The 16,994-nt window shown below is 64.8% G+C and overlaps 1 protein-coding gene across 6 annotated transcripts; it reads left to right on the forward strand.

The window, feature by feature from the left end:
• Nucleotides 1-753: 753 nt before the first annotated feature.
• Nucleotides 754-15,177, forward strand: DENND4B (DENN domain containing 4B). Of its 6 annotated transcripts, none has more exons than XM_036234900.1 (28): nt 754-942; nt 3,315-3,654; nt 4,225-4,477; nt 4,717-4,786; nt 4,938-5,107; nt 5,178-5,422; nt 5,786-5,852; nt 5,937-5,995; nt 6,141-6,285; nt 6,530-6,705; nt 6,842-6,942; nt 7,306-7,521; nt 8,025-8,170; nt 8,464-8,603; nt 8,691-8,817; nt 9,175-9,381; nt 9,712-9,840; nt 10,633-10,801; nt 11,035-11,202; nt 11,457-11,845; nt 12,007-12,129; nt 12,249-12,418; nt 12,501-12,642; nt 12,844-13,080; nt 13,627-13,744; nt 13,836-14,001; nt 14,089-14,153; nt 14,251-15,177. In XM_036234900.1, exons 2-28 carry the CDS (start codon nt 3,338-3,340, stop codon nt 14,394-14,396), a joined length of 4,461 nt encoding a protein of 1,486 aa, XP_036090793.1. In that variant the 5' UTR covers nt 754-942; nt 3,315-3,337; the 3' UTR covers nt 14,397-15,177. The 6 variants fall into 6 exon arrangements, with proteins under 6 accessions (XP_036090793.1, XP_036090794.1, XP_015996888.2 ...); XM_036234901.1 differs by lacking the exon at nt 754-942 and adding an exon at nt 1,075-1,436; XM_016141402.2 differs by lacking the exon at nt 754-942 and adding an exon at nt 2,257-2,573.
• The last annotated feature ends 1,817 nt before the right edge of the window (nt 15,178-16,994 follow it).

Here is a 16,994-nt window from a genome sequence, read left to right on the forward strand (position 1 = left end):
CTCTCAGCTCTATTGTGGATTGTGGAGCGCCTGCCCCGGCCCCTTCCCCCACCCCAGGCTCAGAATTTGTTCCCAGCATTGGACATGGGGGGCCAGGCTGGGTGTAGGCTCCCATGGCAGCAGGTGTGCCTTCGGGTGCCTTCCCATGCATTCAGGGACCTGCTGCAGCACGGGGTCAGGGCTCTGACTGGCCATACGAGTTATGACCCTTCCTCACCTCGTGGCCTGGCAGGAAGTCAGGATGGGGAGGCAACTGCTGGCTGGACTCACAGGTCTGGATTCTGGTGGAGTGACCCCAGCTCTCCCCAGAGGCAGCTCGCCTCGTGGTGAGGCTCCCAAGGGGAGAGGACTTAACAACTGCTGACGCCAGTTGGGGCTGGGCTTGGCTCCCCCTTTATGGCTCTTTAAGACTATGGGACGGAGAAGTGAGGCGAGTTGTGCCTGGCCAGCCTGTGATCCCAGGCTTCCTGGTCTCATGCCCACCCCGCCGCCAGGTCTGCCCTGGCCCTCCCCTCTCCACGCATCCATCACTGGCAGGTGCTGGAGTGCGGATGGGACCGTGTCGGAAGGAATCCCCTCTGGCCAGGGTGGCAGCGCTCTGACCGGGGAGCCTGGTCACTTTCAGTACGCTGAGCGGGTTGGGCGCCCGTTGCCCCAGAACCACTACCCGTCCACGTCCTGCAGTCCTGGTCTCTCCTCTTCCTCTTTCCAGAGCTCTTGTCGTTTTCAGAAAAGAGAACTGAGAGCTTCTGGCTTAGCCGGGAGGGAATGCACTGTGCCGTAACCCTGAAGTAGGGGGAGCCACTTGGGTCTCCGCAGCCCGGGCCTTCAGGGCCTTCACCAGGCCCCGTGCCACATCCGCCTAGGTCGCGGCCGGCACGAGAGCGCGCCTTGGACTTCAGGGGCCGCGGCGAGTCAGCGTCCTGCGGCACCCGCCGCGCGGTGAGAAGCTGCGGGGGTGCGAGGGGCCCTCCCAGCCGCCAGGGGTCGTGTTGCAGGCGGCCGGGCGCTGGGCGGGCGCAGCCAGGGTCACGGCCGCCGGCCGGGAAGGGGGGCGGGGGGGAGCGGCGGCGCCCGCGGCCCCGGAGGGGGGGTTGGGGGAGCGGAGAAAGCGGGGCGCGCGGAGGAGCACCCGGCCCCCAGCGTCGCAGGAGCCGGGAGGAGCGCGCGGCCGGAGCGAGCGGCGCCGCAGCACGGTGCCCGCGTGGCGTAGCGCGGCGGGGACGCCGGGAGCGCCCGGATCTCCGTCCACCGCGCCCCGCGCCCCGGCGCCCTCGGCCGCCTCCGCCTCCTTCCCTGGCCGCCTCGGCGGGAGCGGCGCCCAAGTCGGCTGCGCCATGTCCGGGGCCGGGTAGCCCGCCGCCCGCCGGCCCGCCAGCCCGCCCTCCGAGCCGCCCGCCGCGGGCCGGCCGGCCGGGGCGTCCCGGGGCAGGCAGGTAGGGGCCGGGCCGGGCGGGGCGGCGGGCGGGGCGGGGAGCGAGCGCGGGAGGGGGCGCGGGCGCGCGCGGGAGGTCCCCAGCTGCTCTCCAGCGCGGCACATCTGGTTCCGGTTCCTCTCTCCTGGGGAAGTGAAAGTGGTGGGGAGTTCGCTAGCTGCGCCCTGCACCCCCTCGCTCCCGCGGGTCCGGAGCCCGAGCGCCCCCCTCCCTCCGGCTCAGGTCACGCGGTGGCCGGCGCTGCTGCCGTCACGGCCCCGGCGGCTCGCGCGTCCCCTGCGCTCCTGCTCCTTCCTCAGCAGCCTCCCGCTCGGCGCGCCCTCTGCCCTAGCCCGCACTTCCCGTCAGCCGGCTAGTGGGCGTTGGGACCCCGAGTGGCGTCCGTGTCCCTTGGCTTTCCCAGGCAGCATGGGCAAGCTGTGTGCAGGGCTCTTCCCTGGCTAGATGAGGAAGGCTCAGGTGCGCAGGCCCTGCGGATGGGGGCCACCCACTCGGCCCACCCAAGGGCTCCCTGCCTGCTGCCAGGGACACAGGGCACCCGTTCGCCTACGGTGTATGAGGGCCGGGGCTGTGCCCCAGAGCTAAATCAGGAGGCTGACGATGACTCCTGGCTTCACCTTCCAGACGTGGAGGCTAAATTTAGCCGGAGTCGGTGTGCGTGTGTGTCCAGAGGCCTGATCCAGGAGGGAGCCAGGCCCCTCCATGAGATGCCCTGGCCCCTGGCTTCCCGGGGAGGGGCGGCAGGTTAAATATGAGTGTACATCCTGAAGCCTTCGGAGCCTCCTGCGCTTTGCTCCGGCTCCTGTAGTGTGAGGTTCCACCTGGCAGGGTGCTGTGTCGGCACCTCCGGCAGTAACCCCCCCACACGCCACGGCCACCTCCGGCAGTAACCCCCCCCCCCCACGCCACGGCCACACACAGCTCCAGCACGCACACCCATAGGCCCACTTCCTCTGAGCTGCAGCTTCCCCTCCACTGTTCCAGGAAGTCACCTCCCTTCCCCTCTGAAACACCCCCCCACTCCTCCCGTCCTGTCCTCCGCTGCTAGCCACCCACCAAGCTCTTTCCCAGCTTCTGCACCCTGGGGTGCCCCAGGACCCTGCGGCTCCTGTCTTTGGGGTTGGGCCATGGAGGCAGGTGAGAAAGTTACTAGAGGCCCGTCGTGGGCCTGTTTCCCTCCCCGGGCTCCATGGAGGAGGGCATGGGCACAGCGGGGACTGTCACCCACAGCCAGTTTTGTCCTCGCCGGGGACACCCAAGGATCTTGGAGGTGGGGGGCACTGGTTGTGTTGTCGGGTCCATGGAATGAGGCGAGGAAAAAGGACATGAGTCTGGTGAAAGCCGTTAAAGCTCGGGTTTCGTGGCTTTCCTGGACACTCGTGGTGTGTTCTCACAGACCCGGAGTTGGGCTCCTTGAACCTTCAGCCAGCTCGCGCAGTTCTTAGGGCGTCATCCCTAGAGCAGGGACGTCAGCATCCCTGAAACAGTCTATGAGGGTGGTGTTATGTCATGGCCAGGATGTGTGATGTCATTGCAGGCCACTACGGAAAAGATTGATCTGTTATAACCGGGAGTGCAAGAGCAGCGGGATGTCAGAGCCGGGGTTGGGTGTGCGCAGGGGGGTGGAGTTGGGGTTCTTTGGGGAGAGGGCTGGGACCCCTGAGAGAGGGCCCTGGTCTCTTTAAGGAGCCGTGGTGGGCTGTGAGGGCCTGGTGATGTCACAGGCGGGAGAGTTCAGGATTGGCTGACCGCCCGTCCTGCCTTTCCTTGAAAGGACTAGGAAGGGGAGGGGAGCTGGGAGGAGGGGGGGGCGCACCCTGGTTGCCATGGCAACACCAGCCTGCCTTGGTTCACCTCTCCCCTCCTTTCCCATTCCAGATGCAGTGAATGAGGGGGGGGCCATGGCGGAGGAGCGGCCCCCCCGGCTGGTGGATTACTTCGTGATAGCTGGGCTTGCAGCGGACGGAGCGCCCGTCCCTGAGGAAACGTGGGTTCCCGAACCCAGTGGGCCCCTGCGCCCTCCCCGGCCAGCGGAGCCCATCATCGATGTGGCAGTTATTGCCAGGGCGCTGGGCGAGGAGGTGCCACAGGGGTACACGTGCATCCAGGCGTCCGCGGGGGGCCACCCCTTGGAACTCAGTGCCGGGCTCCTGGGTGGAACTCAGCCCGTCATCTGCTACCGCAGGGGCCGTGACAAGCCCCCCCTCGTGGAGCTAGGGTGTGTGCCCCTACCCGTGCTGGCACCAGGGGAGGTGGGGAGGGACTGTGGGGGAGGCGGGGGCATGGGCTGAGGGGTGGGCCACAGGGATGGGAAGACAGCGGGCTGACGGCAGGGCTTGGAGAGGGGACCGAAGCTGTCTGCCCTTAGTCCCCACACTGATTTGAGTTCGTGTGCTCGCGTTGCTACTCGGTAGCTGTGTGACCTCGGGCAGGTTTTGAGCCCACTCTGGGCCTCTTTCCTCCTCTGTAAAGTGGGGAAAGTCATACCACCCCGTGGGGTGCTCGAGAAGACGAAATGAGCTCATCCACAGAAGGGCCTTCACACAGAGTCAGTAAATGGTAGCTTTTTTCCTAGCGTTTATTAACAAGTATGAGAGCCACGGACGGCTTAAAGGATTGTTGCTGAGCCGGGCAGAAGAGGGTGCAGGATTCGGAGGGCAGACTTCACTGAGACGTGGTTCCCGGGGTCGGGGTTCGATGAGGCGGAGGGTGCAAGGCAGGTGGCAGGACGGGCGGCTCCCCCCTATGCCCCAAACTCCATGTCTCTCTCTCTGCTCTCTGTGCCAAGGGTGCTGTACGAGGGGAAGGAGCGTCCCAAGCCTGGCTTCCAGGTGCTAGACACGACGCCCTACAGCCACTCAGCCAACCTGGCCCCTCCGGGCCCCGGGCATCCTCGCACCTACCTCACTTACCGGCGAGCCGCAGAGGGGGCAGGGCTGCATGCCCTGGGCATCACCGACCTCTGCCTGGTGCTGCCCAGCAAGGGCGAGGGCACGCCCCACACTTACTGCCGCCTGCCCCGCAACCTCAACCCGGGCATGGTGAGCGGGCGGGGTCCCGGGGCCTGCAGCATCTCCGCGTGAGGGTGTGGCCTCTGGCGGCAAAGGGCATCCTAGGCCCACCGCCTCTAATGGCAGGGGTGGCCCAGAGGGGTGACTCTGGTCTTGGGGGACCGGGATTAGAGGGGGTTCTAAAGAGAGGCCGCGTAGGGGTGGCGGAGGAAATGGACCCCAGGCACCTTAGCTGTGTGTCTGCTTGTGTCTCGCCGTTCCTGGGACAGTGGGGGCCGGCAGTGTACCTGTGCTACAAGGTGGGCCTGGCCAAGGCCAACACGCTGGTGTACGAAGCCGGTGAGTAGCCCTCGGACCTGCCTTCCGTGTCCCTAGAGCTCACCTCCCTTTTGCCACTGGGCGCTTCCCTGGGATCCCCTGGTTCCTTCCCCCGGAGTCTGACGGACCCTCCTCCTTTCGGGTGCCCCCCACACTGCGGGGGGGGGTGCAGAGATGCTGGGCCGCTACCCAGAGGCGGACAATGAGGCGTTCCCGCTGCCCGAGTCCGTGCCCGTCTTCTGCCTGCCCATGGGGGCCACTATCGAGTGCTGGCCTGCGCACACCAAGTACCCGGTGCCCGTCTTCTCCACCTTTGTGCTCACGGGTGCAGCTGGTGACAAGGTGGGTGCGTGGAGCGCGGGAAGGGGCGAGGGCCGCGCGGGGCCCGCCTGACTGCCCCTGCCCTGCCCAGGTGTACGGGGCCGCCCTGCAGTTCTACGAGGCATTCCCGAGGGAGCGGCTGTCGGAGCGGCAGGCGCGGGCCCTGGGCCTGCTGAGCGCCATGGAGCGCGGCCGGGCGCTGGAGGGCCGGGCGGTGCGCAGCCGGCGGGCCATCGCTGTGCTGTCGCGCTGGCCGGCCTTCCCCGCCTTCCGAGCCTTCCTCACCTTCCTGTACCGCTACTCCGTCTCCGGCCCCCACCGGCTGCCCTTGGAAGCGTGAGCACGGCCCCCCTCGCACAGGGGAGGGGTGGGCGTGATGAGGATGGGGTGCAGAGGCATGGCGTGGGCTGCCACGATCTGTCCGCTGCAAAAGTGCCACTGGCTGAAGGGGACAGTGGGCCTGAAGTCCAGTGTGGCTGCTGGCTAAGTCCTGGAAGGGCCATGCTGGGGGAGAGGGGTAGAGCGGGGAGAGGGGGTCTCTTTTCCAATCTGCAAGAATTCTGTGAATAATAGCGGCTCGGATGGTTGAGGCTGAGGCTGGGGACAAGTGAGGTCCTCGTGGCAGGTGACAGGCGTGGACGTGGCGGTGGGCAAGGGATGATGGGGTCTGCCTCTGACCGGTACCCCTCTCTCCCCCAGGCACATCTCACACTTCATTCACAACGTCCCCTTCCCTTCCCCACAGAGACCCCGAATCCTGGTGCAGGTGAGGGCCGCGGCCAGGCTGGGCTGGATGGGAGCGGGGCCGCTGGCCTCCAAGCCCCTGACCTGTGGCCCTTCTGCCTCCCAGATGTCTCCCTACGACAACCTGCTCCTCTGCCAGCCCGTGTCCTCTCCGCTGCCCCTCAGGTACGTGCCCCGGTTTGGGAGCTTTGATGACCCGAGACATGGTAGGTGCCAGGCAGGTGGGCCCTGCTGTCGAGGTCTGTGCAGGCTGGGCCAGTGGCTGGGGGATGGGCCGGTGACCCGTCCCCCACCGCGGCGCTGCCCACAGTGGTGCCAGCTTCCTGCAGCTGCTGCAGAGTCTGGGACCCGAGCTGGCCGTCACGCTGCTGCTGGCCGTGCTCACGGAGCACAAACTGCTCGTCCACTCGCTGCGGCCGGACCTGCTCACCAGCGTCTGCGAGGCCCTCGTCTCCGTGAGTGCTCCCGCCCGCCCGCCCCAGATTGTTCTTTTGGGTGCCCCAACCCTGCCTGAACCGCCCCCTGGGGGGGCTCCTCAGCCTTCTCCTGGGGCACAGCCTGCAGGGGCACAGAGCTCCCATGGGAGCTCTTCTCCGGAGCCCGCCCCCAACCATGTCCTGACAGGCACCGCGCACCCGAGGCCGGTGACCCCGACCCCGACCGCCGCCCGTGCTCATGGGTCTGCACTCCGTGCTGCAGATGATCTTCCCGCTGCACTGGCAGTGCCCGTACATCCCGCTGTGCCCGCTGGTGCTGGCCGACGTGCTGAGCGCCCCCGTGCCCTTCATCGTGGGCATCCACTCCAGCTACTTCGACCTGCACGACCCGCCTGCTGACGTCATCTGCGTCGATCTGGACACCAACACGCTCTTCCAGTAAGAGGGCCGTTGTCGTTCTGGGGCTGCAGGGAGGCGCCCGGGAGGAGCCCGGAGGAGCCCGGAGGAGCCCGGAGCCCCGCTCACTCAAATGAACGAGCCCCACGGCCCCTCCTGCCCTCTGCTTCTCCCACAGGGCTGAGGACAAGAAGCCCCTCTCCCCTCGGACCCTGCCCCGCAAGCCCTACAAGGTTCTGCTGGCTACACTGACAAACCTGTACCAGCAGCTGGATCAGAGTGAGAAGCCTGGGTGGGAGGCTGGAAACGGCCATTGACTTTAAACCTTCTGTCTGGGGAGGCCGGTGGAGAGCTAGACCTTACCTGAGGAGGTTAGAGGAGTTGGGGAACCATTTGGTGGAAGTGAGGGGAATTCAAATTCTAAAGTAAGCAAGAGAGAAGGGCATACAGTATTAATAATATTCCTGAATACACTGAGAAGGTCAAGTTTGTCACTGGGGGGGGCTTGAAACCGTCACCTCGGGGTAACTTCCGTTAGCGTCGGTGCCAGGTGGTCAGGCAGCAGTGGAGGCGCGTGTGCAGAGTCAGCCTGGGGAAGCCCCTGGGGCCTGGCCCCGGGTCTCAGGCCACCCTGCTCCCCAGCATACACCGGGCCAGAGGAGGAGGCGTCCCTGGAGTTCCTGCTGACCGACTACGAGGCCGTGTGCGGCCGCCGGGCCCGGCTGGAGCGCGAGGTGCAGGGCGCCTTCCTCCGCTTCATGGCCTGTCTGCTCAAGGGCTATCGGGACTTTCTGCGCCCGCTCACCATGGCCCCTTCTGAGGGCGCTCGGGACGTGGACAACCTCTTCTTCCTGCAGGGTAAAGAGAACTCGTCTCTGCTCGGGGACGGTCTCGTGGGAGGGCCGGCCCCGGAGACTGGGCCCACCCAGTTGCTTGGTCCTTCGCTGGGCAAACACATTCGTGGGCACCAGCTCTGCGCCACACACCCTTCTGGGCTTGGAAGGAGGAGGGGACAAAGACGACGTGGCCGTGGTCCAGCCCCCCGGGAACCCTGGGCTTGGGTTGGGCACAGGGATGCCTGTGGTGAGCCACTCCCATGGGCAGAGGTCTCTTTGGGGACAGTGGCCTCGGAGAAGCCCTGTCTGAGAGAGTGGGTACCGACGAGCAGGACTCCATGGGACCCTGGCGCTGGGGGCTGAGCCGGCGGCCTGGTGGGTGGGCTGGTTGTGCCAGAAGGGCCCAGGAGATGATGGCTGTGATGGCTGGGATGCCACGTGGGCGGGGCCAGGGAAGGGGTTCAGGAGGGAGCCGCTGTGGCAGGGAAGCCTGGCAGCCTCCCCGGCCCCTTCCCGCTCCCCCAGGCTTCCTCAAGTCCCGGGAGCGCTCCAGCCACAAGCTGTACTCACAGCTGCTGCGCACGCAGATGTTCTCGCAGTTCATCGAGGAGTGCTCCTTCGGCTCCGCCCGGCACGCGGCCCTCGAGTTCTTCGACTCCTGTGTCGACAAGGTTGGGCGCCGGCCCTTCCCTCTGCGCTCCGCTCTGCTCCGGGCTGCCTCTGTTACCCCAGGGCCGCTATAAACACCACTCTCAGCCGTCCGTGAGCGGGCCGGTGCCCCCGGCATCACCGTGCGCGGCCGCGCAGCCGCACACGCCGGGCCCACGCACCTCGCGTCTCCCCGCCCCACCCCGCCCCGGCTGCCTCTGCAGGGCCTGGACTGCCCCTCCCCGTGGGTGTGCGTTCCGGGCTGTCCCCGCTCCACGCCCGCCGTCCTGACGCTCGCGCTCTGCACGGGGCTCAGGTCCGCCCGGAGCAGGAGAAGCCTGAGCCCACCCCGCTGGTGGAGCTGGAGGAGCTGTCTGGGAGCGAGCTCACCGTCTTCATCACGCCTCCCGAGGAGCCCCCGGCAACAGAGGGCGCCGACCCCAGTCCCCAGTACTGGTGAGCGCCTCTCGTGCCCCCGCTTGTCCCAGGCCACGCAGCTAGCTTAGTGCTCACCACACCTGATGCGGCCCCTCTGCCCCTCAGCTACGACGGGTTCCCAGAGCTGCGGGCTGAGCTGTTCGAGTCTCCCCGAGAGCAAGCCGGGGCCCTTCCTGTGCCGGGACCCTCCCGCAGCGCCCCCAGCAGCCCTGCCCCTCGCCGTACCAAGCAGGTACCCCGCAGGCAGCCCACAGGGCCACTGTCCCAAGCCTGGGGCCGCTGCCCAGCTTCGTCTGTGAAATGGGTGTGAGGTCGTTGGGGGTTCACGTTTGCCTGGCGCAGAAGACATTAGCCGTTGTGACCACTGTCATCACTATCGTCTTTGTGTTCTGAGCCCTGCAGGGCTCCGGGCACCTGCCCACACTCCAGGGCCAGGCCTCTGCCTGGGGCCGTGGGGCGAAGCCGCATCCCTGCCTCCAAGCACAGCCCCCTCGCGGGGGCGGGGGGGAGGGGCCCGCTTCTCCCACGCGTTTTAAGACCTGCCCCGCCCCGGCCCTGTGCTCACCCGGTGTGTCTCCGCCCCGCGTAGGAGATGAAGGTCGCGCAGCGGGTGGCGCAGAAGTCTGCGGCCGTGCCCGAGCTGTGGGCGCGCTGCCTGCTGGGCCACTGCTACGGGCTGTGGTTCCTGTGCCTGCCCGCCTACGTGCGGTCGGCGCCCTCCCGCGTGCAGGCGCTGCACACGGCCTACCACGTGCTGCGCCAGATGGAGAGCCACAAAGTGGTGCTGCCCGACGAGGTGGGCGCCAGGGCCCGGCCCCCGGGGTGGGGTGGGGGGCTGGCGCCGCCGCGGGGGCTGCGGCAGGGAGACTCAGGGAGACCAGGGCAGGCCCATGGGGAGCTGGGCGCAGGCCCCAGAGTCGGCTGGTTCCCCACAGCATCCGCGGGATGAGCAGGGACCAGAGGGTGGCAGGGGTGGCAGGGGCGGCGGGTGGTTCTGAGGCAGCCCTGGGAGCTGCCAGGGGCCAGCGAAGCCCGTGGGAACTGGAGAGGCTGGAAGAGGAGCAGGCTGAGCCCGGAGGGGACGGGCCGGGGGCGAGCCCCTCACCCCGCACCTCCCTGGGCCCAGGTGTGCTACCGGGTGCTGATGCAGCTGTGCTCGCACTACGGGCAGCCTGTGCTGTCTGTGCGGGTCATGCTGGAGATGCGGCAGGCGGGCGTTGTGCCCAACACCATCACCTACGGCTACTACAACAAGGTGCGGAGCTTGGGCCGGGCGGGACGGCAGCCCGTGCCAGGCGTGTGTCTGGGGGGTGGGGGTGGGGTCTGCTCTCCGACGCCCGCCACTGTCCCCTGTCCTCGGAGACCGGGCCCATACCATCCAGTAGGTCCTGGAAGCATCGTCAGCCGTGTGGACCTGTCCTGTTTCAGCACCTGCAGTGCGTTCGTTCACACTCGACTGCTTTGGTTCTCATGAGACCCCTCCCAAGGAGGGTGGGCGGGTCCTGCTGGCTCCCAGGGACAACTGACAGTGTTAGCCGGGGTGCCGGGGTGCACTTTACATGAGCTGGTGTCCACCACAGCCTCACCAGGCGGAAGGATATTGTCCCCACCTTTCTGCTGAGGCGATGAGGTTGCAGAGTTAGTGACCTGTCTGAGGTCCCGCAGTGCCAGGTTAGGGAGGGAGGATGTGAACACGGACATATGGACGGATGTCTCCGGAGTTCAGGCTCTTAACTGTGACACTAACGTTTTTCAAATGAGAAAACTAACTCCCAAAAGAGTGAAACGATTTCTCTGAAGACGTGTAGTTTTTAAGTGGCCGAGTCTGGATACAAATTGTCTGCCTTGCGTCTGGCTTTCTCAGACGCCTTCACAGGTGCCAGCCAGCTGCCTTTTCTGGGCTCTTCCTGACTGAGCCCTTGGCAGGACAGCCCTAGCAGGAGGTCTGGAGGGCAAGGCGGCCCCCGGGGCTCCCGGACAGGCAGCGGGTGTCAGGCTGGGTTGGGGTGTGGAAGGAGGCCATCTCAGTGGGCGCTGTGCTCGGCAGGCTGTGCTGGAAAGCAAGTGGCCCACCGGTACGCCGGGTGGGCGCCTGCGCTGGGCCAAGCTCCGGAACGTCGTCCTAGGGGCGGCTCAGTTCCGCCAGCCCCTGAGAGCCCGGCGGCAGCGGCAGCAGCAGCAGGCAGCAGCGCAGGAGGCCGGCAGCTCCCAGACAGGTGGGCAGGGGCTGGGGACGCAGCCTTGGGGTTCAGGCTGGGAGAGCTGGGGTTGGCCTCGCGTTTGGCGCTGGGCGTTCTGGGGATGGACAGACCGCACTCGGGTGCTAAGCAAAGAGACGAAGTTCTGTGCGGAAGGAGCCCTGCAAACCCAGGGCCGTGCAAGGAGCTCGCATTCGGGTTGGGGCCGGCTTCCTGGCTGGCCGCCTTCCAGCCCGCCCTGGCCTTTGCAGAGCCCTCCCTGGAGCGCCCCACCCCTGCCCGCCCCCTTCAGCGCCAGACTACTTGGGCCGGGCGAAGCCTGCGGGACCCAGCCTCGCCCATGGGGCGCCTGGTGAAGAGCGGCAGCCTGGGCAGTGCCCGAGGGGCACGGCCCACTGTGGAGGCTGCCGTGGCCCACAGTGAGTGCCCTCGTCCGACCCACACCCTCGACAGCTTGCCTAACCAATTGCCAGTGAGCCAGGGGCAGGCCAGAGCCAGGACGGAGGGGTGGCCCTCTGTGGTGGGGACTGCAGACTGATGGAATCTTGCCCAGAATGCCGTCATGGGGGGGGGGGGTTGTTGTGCCAGAGTTTGTGCAGCCGGGAACTGTGTTTACTCAGTTTCTGGAGGAGGGGCTGGGCTCCATCTTCCCTGATTCTTTCCTGCCCTGCAGTGGTGGAGGCCTTGGGGGTGCTGGAGCCCCAGGGATCCCCTGTGCCCTGGCGTGACGGAAGCCTCTCGGACCTGAGCCTGACTGGGGAGGAGCCAGCACCTGGAGGCAGCCCAGGGGACTCAGGCTCGGCCCTGAGTGCCCAGTCCACTGAAGTCCTGGAAGGGCTAAGTGGGCGGGTGCCCAAGGCTGGTGGGCGCCAAGAGGAGGCTGGCACCCCCCGACGAGGGCTGGGTGCCCGCCTCCAACAGCTGCTCACTCCTTCCCGCCGCCCCCCTGCCTCTCGAATTCCCCCACCAGAGCTGCCCCCTGACGTGCCCCCCCCAGCCCGCCGCAGCCCCATGGACAGCCTCCTGCGTCCCCGGGAGCGGCCTGGATCCACGGCCTCTGAGGTAGCCAGCCAGGGCAGGTCCAGACGCTTCAGCACCAGGAGGCCTAGGGTTGGGGGGCTGCGAACGCAGCGTGCCAGAGAGGGCCAAGGGGCGGTTGAAGCCAGCATCCTGGTGGACAGGGGCACGGGGCTGGCTGACCATGCTTTCTCACGTAATGGCAGAGCTCAGCCTCTCTGGGCAGCGAGTGGGACCTCTCAGAGTCCTCCGTCAGCGGCCTGAGCCTTCGCCATTCCTCAGAGCACCTCAGTGACACCCCTGGGTCCTGCCAGCCACCTTCCCTGGAAGTGAGGATCGCCCCTCCCGTGCAGACTGCGGGCACACACCCACCGCGCCCGGTCCCTGAGGGGGGAGGCGGGGAAGGAGCCCGGGCCGGACGACGTGCTTCCCAAGTCTTTGCCGGCAGATTCTGCTGTCTAGCTGCTCTCTGTGCCGTGCCTGTGACTCGCTGGTGTACGACGAGGAGATCATGGCTGGCTGGGCACCCGACGACTCCAACCTCAACACCACCTGCCCCTTCTGCTCCCGCCCCTTCGTGCCCCTGCTCAGCGTCCAGACCTTTGATTCGCGACCCAGGTGCCCGAAGCAGGGCAGGTGCTGAGGGTGGGACAGGGAGGTGGAGCTCCAAGGGCTGACCCCTCCCGCTGTCTTCCCACAGTGCCCCTGGCCCCAAGCCGGCCCCTGCGGGTGCCAGTGGTAGCAAAGATGCCCCTGTCCCTGGGGGCCCAGGCCCTGTGCTCAGTGACCGCAGGCTCTGCCTAGCCCTGGATGAGCCCCAGCTCTGCAACGGACACATGGGGGTAAGGGCTGGGCCAGAGGGCCCTGGGGAATGGCTTGAGTGTGTGTGTGGGTGGGGGCAGGGCGTCGTGCTGGGAAGAGATGGACATCCAGGGCCAGGCGCATCCCAGAAGCTGCTGGACACGCGGCTCCGTGGGAAGCACGGCTCTGAGGATGGGGCGTGGCACGGACCCTCCACTGCCCTCCGCATTTGCGCCCAACAGGGGGCCTCGCGGCGGGTCGAGGGTGGGGCGTGGGCGTACCTGAGCCCCCTGGTGCTGCGCAAGGAGCTGGAGTCGCTGGTGGAGAACGAGGGCAGCGAGGTGTTGGCCCTGCCCGAGCTGCCTGCCACCCACCCCATCATCTTCTGGAACCTCCTGTGGTACTTCCAGCGGCTGCGCCTGCCCAGCATCCTGCCGTGCCTGGTCCTGGCCTCCTGCGACGGGCCCCCGCCGCCCCCGGTCAGTGCCCGCGCGGGCCCCCGCTTCCTGCTGCCCCCGGACAGCTCCCTCACGGCCCCTGCTTCCCGCCGCCCCCTGGTCAGCGCTGGCCCGGGGCCTCCGCTTCTCACGTGCTCCCTCGTCCACTCCCAGCTCTGTCTCAGTCCTCTGTGTCCTCCTCACTGTGAGAGAGCACAGGCTTTAGAGCCTGGTGTGCCCGGTCTGATTTCTGGCTCTTTCTTTACTCCCGAGCCTCGATCTTCTCATCTATGAAACGGACCGAGGGTTCCCCTTGCAGGGCTGCCGCTGGCCATGCCCTGTGCAGCACAGGGAACCTGGACAGGGACCGAGCGCCGTTGGCCTGCTCCAGGCGCAGCGTTTAGGCGCTAGGAGCGCAGCGGAGTACGAAACAGTCCTCGCTCTCAAAGAGCTCGTGCTCTCCTGGGAAATGAGTCCCTGCCCCGCTTCTCTTTGGTCGTGTCCTGTGATGTCCCTCTGTGCCTCGGAACATCGCCTGTCCCTGTCCTGTCCTCCGTGAGCCTGTCTCCTTTCCTCGGCTCCCCGCAGGCCCCGTCTCCTTGGCTGATGCCCGATCCAGCGTGCGTGCAGGTGCGGCTGCTGTGGGATGTCCTGACCCCTGACCCTAACAGCTGCCCACCTCTCTATGTGCTCTGGAGGGTCCACAGTGAGTCTGGTATTTGGCCTGGGGTGGGAAGGGGTGGAGCCCATGCCCAGAGGACTCATAAACCCTGGCCGCCTTCCTTTCTTCCACCCAGGCCAGATCCCCCAGCGGGTGGCATGGCCAGGCCCGGTACCTACATCCCTGAGCCTGGATTTGCTGGAGTCGGTGCTGCGCCACGTCGGCCTCAGTGAGGTGCACAGGGCTGTAGCGCTCCTGCTGGAAACACTAGGGCCCCCTCCCAGCGGCCTGCACCTGCAGAGGTATGGGGCTCCCATCTGGGTGGTCGCCGGCCTGTGCCAGGCTCTGCACTGCTTCCTCTCGCTCATGCCCTCTTGCCTGCACTCTAGGGGCATCTACCGTGAGATCCTGTTCCTGACGATGGCTGCAATGGGCAAGGATCACATGGACATAGGTGGGCGCCAGGCAGGGGGCTGAGGAGTTTGGGGATCTGGGGCCAGGTGTGGGAGGTGGGAATCCTTGTAGGCTGACTCCCTCCCCCACTTCCGTAGGCGTCTTCGACAAGAAGTACAAGTCTGCCTTTAACAAGCTGGCCAGCAGCATGGGCAAGGAAGAGCTGAGGCAGCGGCGGGCACAGATGCCCACCCCAAAGGCCATCAATTGCCGAAAATATTTTGGAGCTCCTCTGGAATGCTAGGGACCCTGAAGCTTTGCTCTCCAGCCTGAGGTGGTGAGGCGAGGGAGGAAGGATTCTGGAGATAAGCTGCTTCCCTGTCCCTTTCCTACAGGAATCGGGGACGGGCTGGGAAGTACGTCCAGCCGTAGGCTCCGAGTGGGGGCAGCAGGAAGAGGGACCCGCTGTTACCGAAGGTCACAATTCCCTGTGTCCAGCTCGCCCAACATGCTCACGCTGACATTGGCGGCAGCCGGGGAGCAGCTGGCCCGTCTCTGTTCCTCTCCGTCCCACACTGGGGACTCCCCGCCAGGGGACCCACAGACCTGCACTGCCCTGGGTTTTATAAGTTTTTGTTTTAAAAAACAACCAGAAAGTTACAGAGCTACCGAGCCCGTGCCCCGAATGGGAGGAAGGGACGTCATTCCCCACCAAGGACGGTCCCTGGAATTGCCGAAGGAGTCCAAGGCTCTCCATGCCTTTCTACCTTAGTGTTTGTATTTTGTTTTATTTATTCTGGAGCCACAGCCCCCTTGCTTATGAGGTTCTTATGGATGTGAGAAAGAGAAGGGAAAAGGGGCACCGTGGTCCAGCGGTTTCTAGGTCCTTGAAAGTCAGGAGGTGGGAGCTAGAGGAGCCCCAGGCTCCCCTTTGGAAGAATTGGCGCCCCCTCGCGTGCTGACCCGCCTGTCCACTCCTGCCTGGGGAACGTCTCACCCACGAGGGCCCTGACTGTGCAATAAGGGTTGGTCATTGCAAAGTTTTGTTGGATGTAAATATAATAAAAGCTGCTTCTGTCTTTTTCCTTCTGCCTCCCGTTTCTTGAGTCTGGGACAATGGCGGGGATACCGCTTTTTGCCCTGGCCATGCAACCTCCCCCCCGCCTTTGCATCCCTTGCCGCCTTCAGGCACACCCCGCTTCCCCTGACCAGGTCTGCGGCTGGGCCCTTGAGGCACAGGGAGTTCTCGGAGCAGGAGAGGGGTGAATCCGGTGCTGGCTGTGGTGGTGCCAGTCTGTGTGGCACTTCCGGCCCTCCCACACAATCACCCCCTTGTCCCTCATCTGCACCCCACACAAAGGCTCCATTCTCTGGGGGCCCTGAGCTCATCTCTGTCGTCTTTTCTCTCCCCCGGCTTTCCCTCCCAACTTTCCCAATACCTCCTCAGGGATGTCAGCCCTTTCCCCAGGGTTGGTGGCCCTCATGCATCCTTGGAGCCCTGTTAGTCACCTAGGCCTACGCCTCTTCGGTTACCCAAGCTGTAGTCAGTACTCTTCCAACCGGAGTCGAAGCCTGGGGACAGTGCCAGGAAGACAGGGACAAGGGTTAAGGGGCTCCCTGCATGTGGGCGTCAGGGAGACAGGTGTCATTTTTCTAATCCCTTTGGCCTACTCAGAGTTCTCCCCTTCTCTCCCATATAATGAAATGGACACAGGAAACAACTCCTAACTGAGCTGCAAAACTAATCACCAATGGGAATTAGCCAATAAAACAAAGACCTTGGGGAAGGAGGGCGGGAGCGTCATTGGCTCAACTGAATGAGTCTTTAGCGCACGTTTCTGGGCGTGAGATCAGTGCACAAAGGGAAAAGCACTACTTCTGAATTCTGAGACCATCAAGCCAGAGGCCCCTGCACCAGCCTGTCCTGAGCACGGGAGGACACTTTTCCAAGTGTCCTAAAGGAGCCTCATAGGATGGAGGCATGGGTTCAGGAGACATCATCTGTTTTGCCAAGGACTGGGAGATGTCTTCTTCAGAGGGGAACACCCACGTCACCCCAGGTTCTGATCAGACCTCATTCCTCAGAATCAACCTCTCTCCGTGGCATCCTCATAAACCTCCTGCAAGGGAGCCACTGCTTTCCTGAAATCCTGTTTCTATTGAGTGTAATGTAGCGGCCAATATGCTAAGCCATCTGGAATAAGAATTTTAGGGCTCAGTCGCTACCTTAATAGACCACGATCTAGAGTGCCTCTTGGTTCAAGGATAATAATGGTAATGAACCCTGCTCTGGGCTTAGGGGTTCATTTGGGGGCTTTTCCTTCTAGAGGTCTATAGTCAGATGGGAGTACTACAGAATTATTTAACTGCAAAAAGATCTGGGAATCCAATAGCAAAGTACTCACTGTGGCATCTGACATCTCTCTGCCCCGTATGGGGGGAAGGATGTGCACGAATTACCTGGCCCAGTTTCTCCCCAGACTTTACTGCGCACAGGCTTGAGTACGACGAATTTTCGTTAAACCTTGTCTCTGCCACTTACCAATTTTATTTTATCAGACAGGTTACTGAAAACTGCTGAGCCTCAGTTTTTCCTCACCTGCAAATCGGAGAGGTTGTTTAAAGATCGATCGTATAATCCATATAAAATGCTAAGCACACTCGGTAAGTGTTGGCTTCGGAAAGAAAAGGAACAAATGGGTGGAGGCTGCATAAGGCGACGGTCGTGCCTGTTACCACAGTGGCCTCGCTCGTCTCCCCTGGAGCGCCATCGCTCCAGGCCGACCGTCTCCCTCCACGGCTTGATTTTCATTTTGTTGAAAGGAATTTTCTCAGGGTCCACTAGTGCCTTCCTCTTGCTGGTATCTTCCACCACCGTGTTTCTTGTGACTCCGCGCAGTCT

Source organism: Rousettus aegyptiacus, unplaced genomic scaffold (genome assembly GCF_014176215.1).
Source record: "Rousettus aegyptiacus isolate mRouAeg1 unplaced genomic scaffold, mRouAeg1.p scaffold_m13_p_17, whole genome shotgun sequence".
Lineage (NCBI taxonomy): Eukaryota > Metazoa > Chordata > Mammalia > Chiroptera > Pteropodidae > Rousettus > Rousettus aegyptiacus.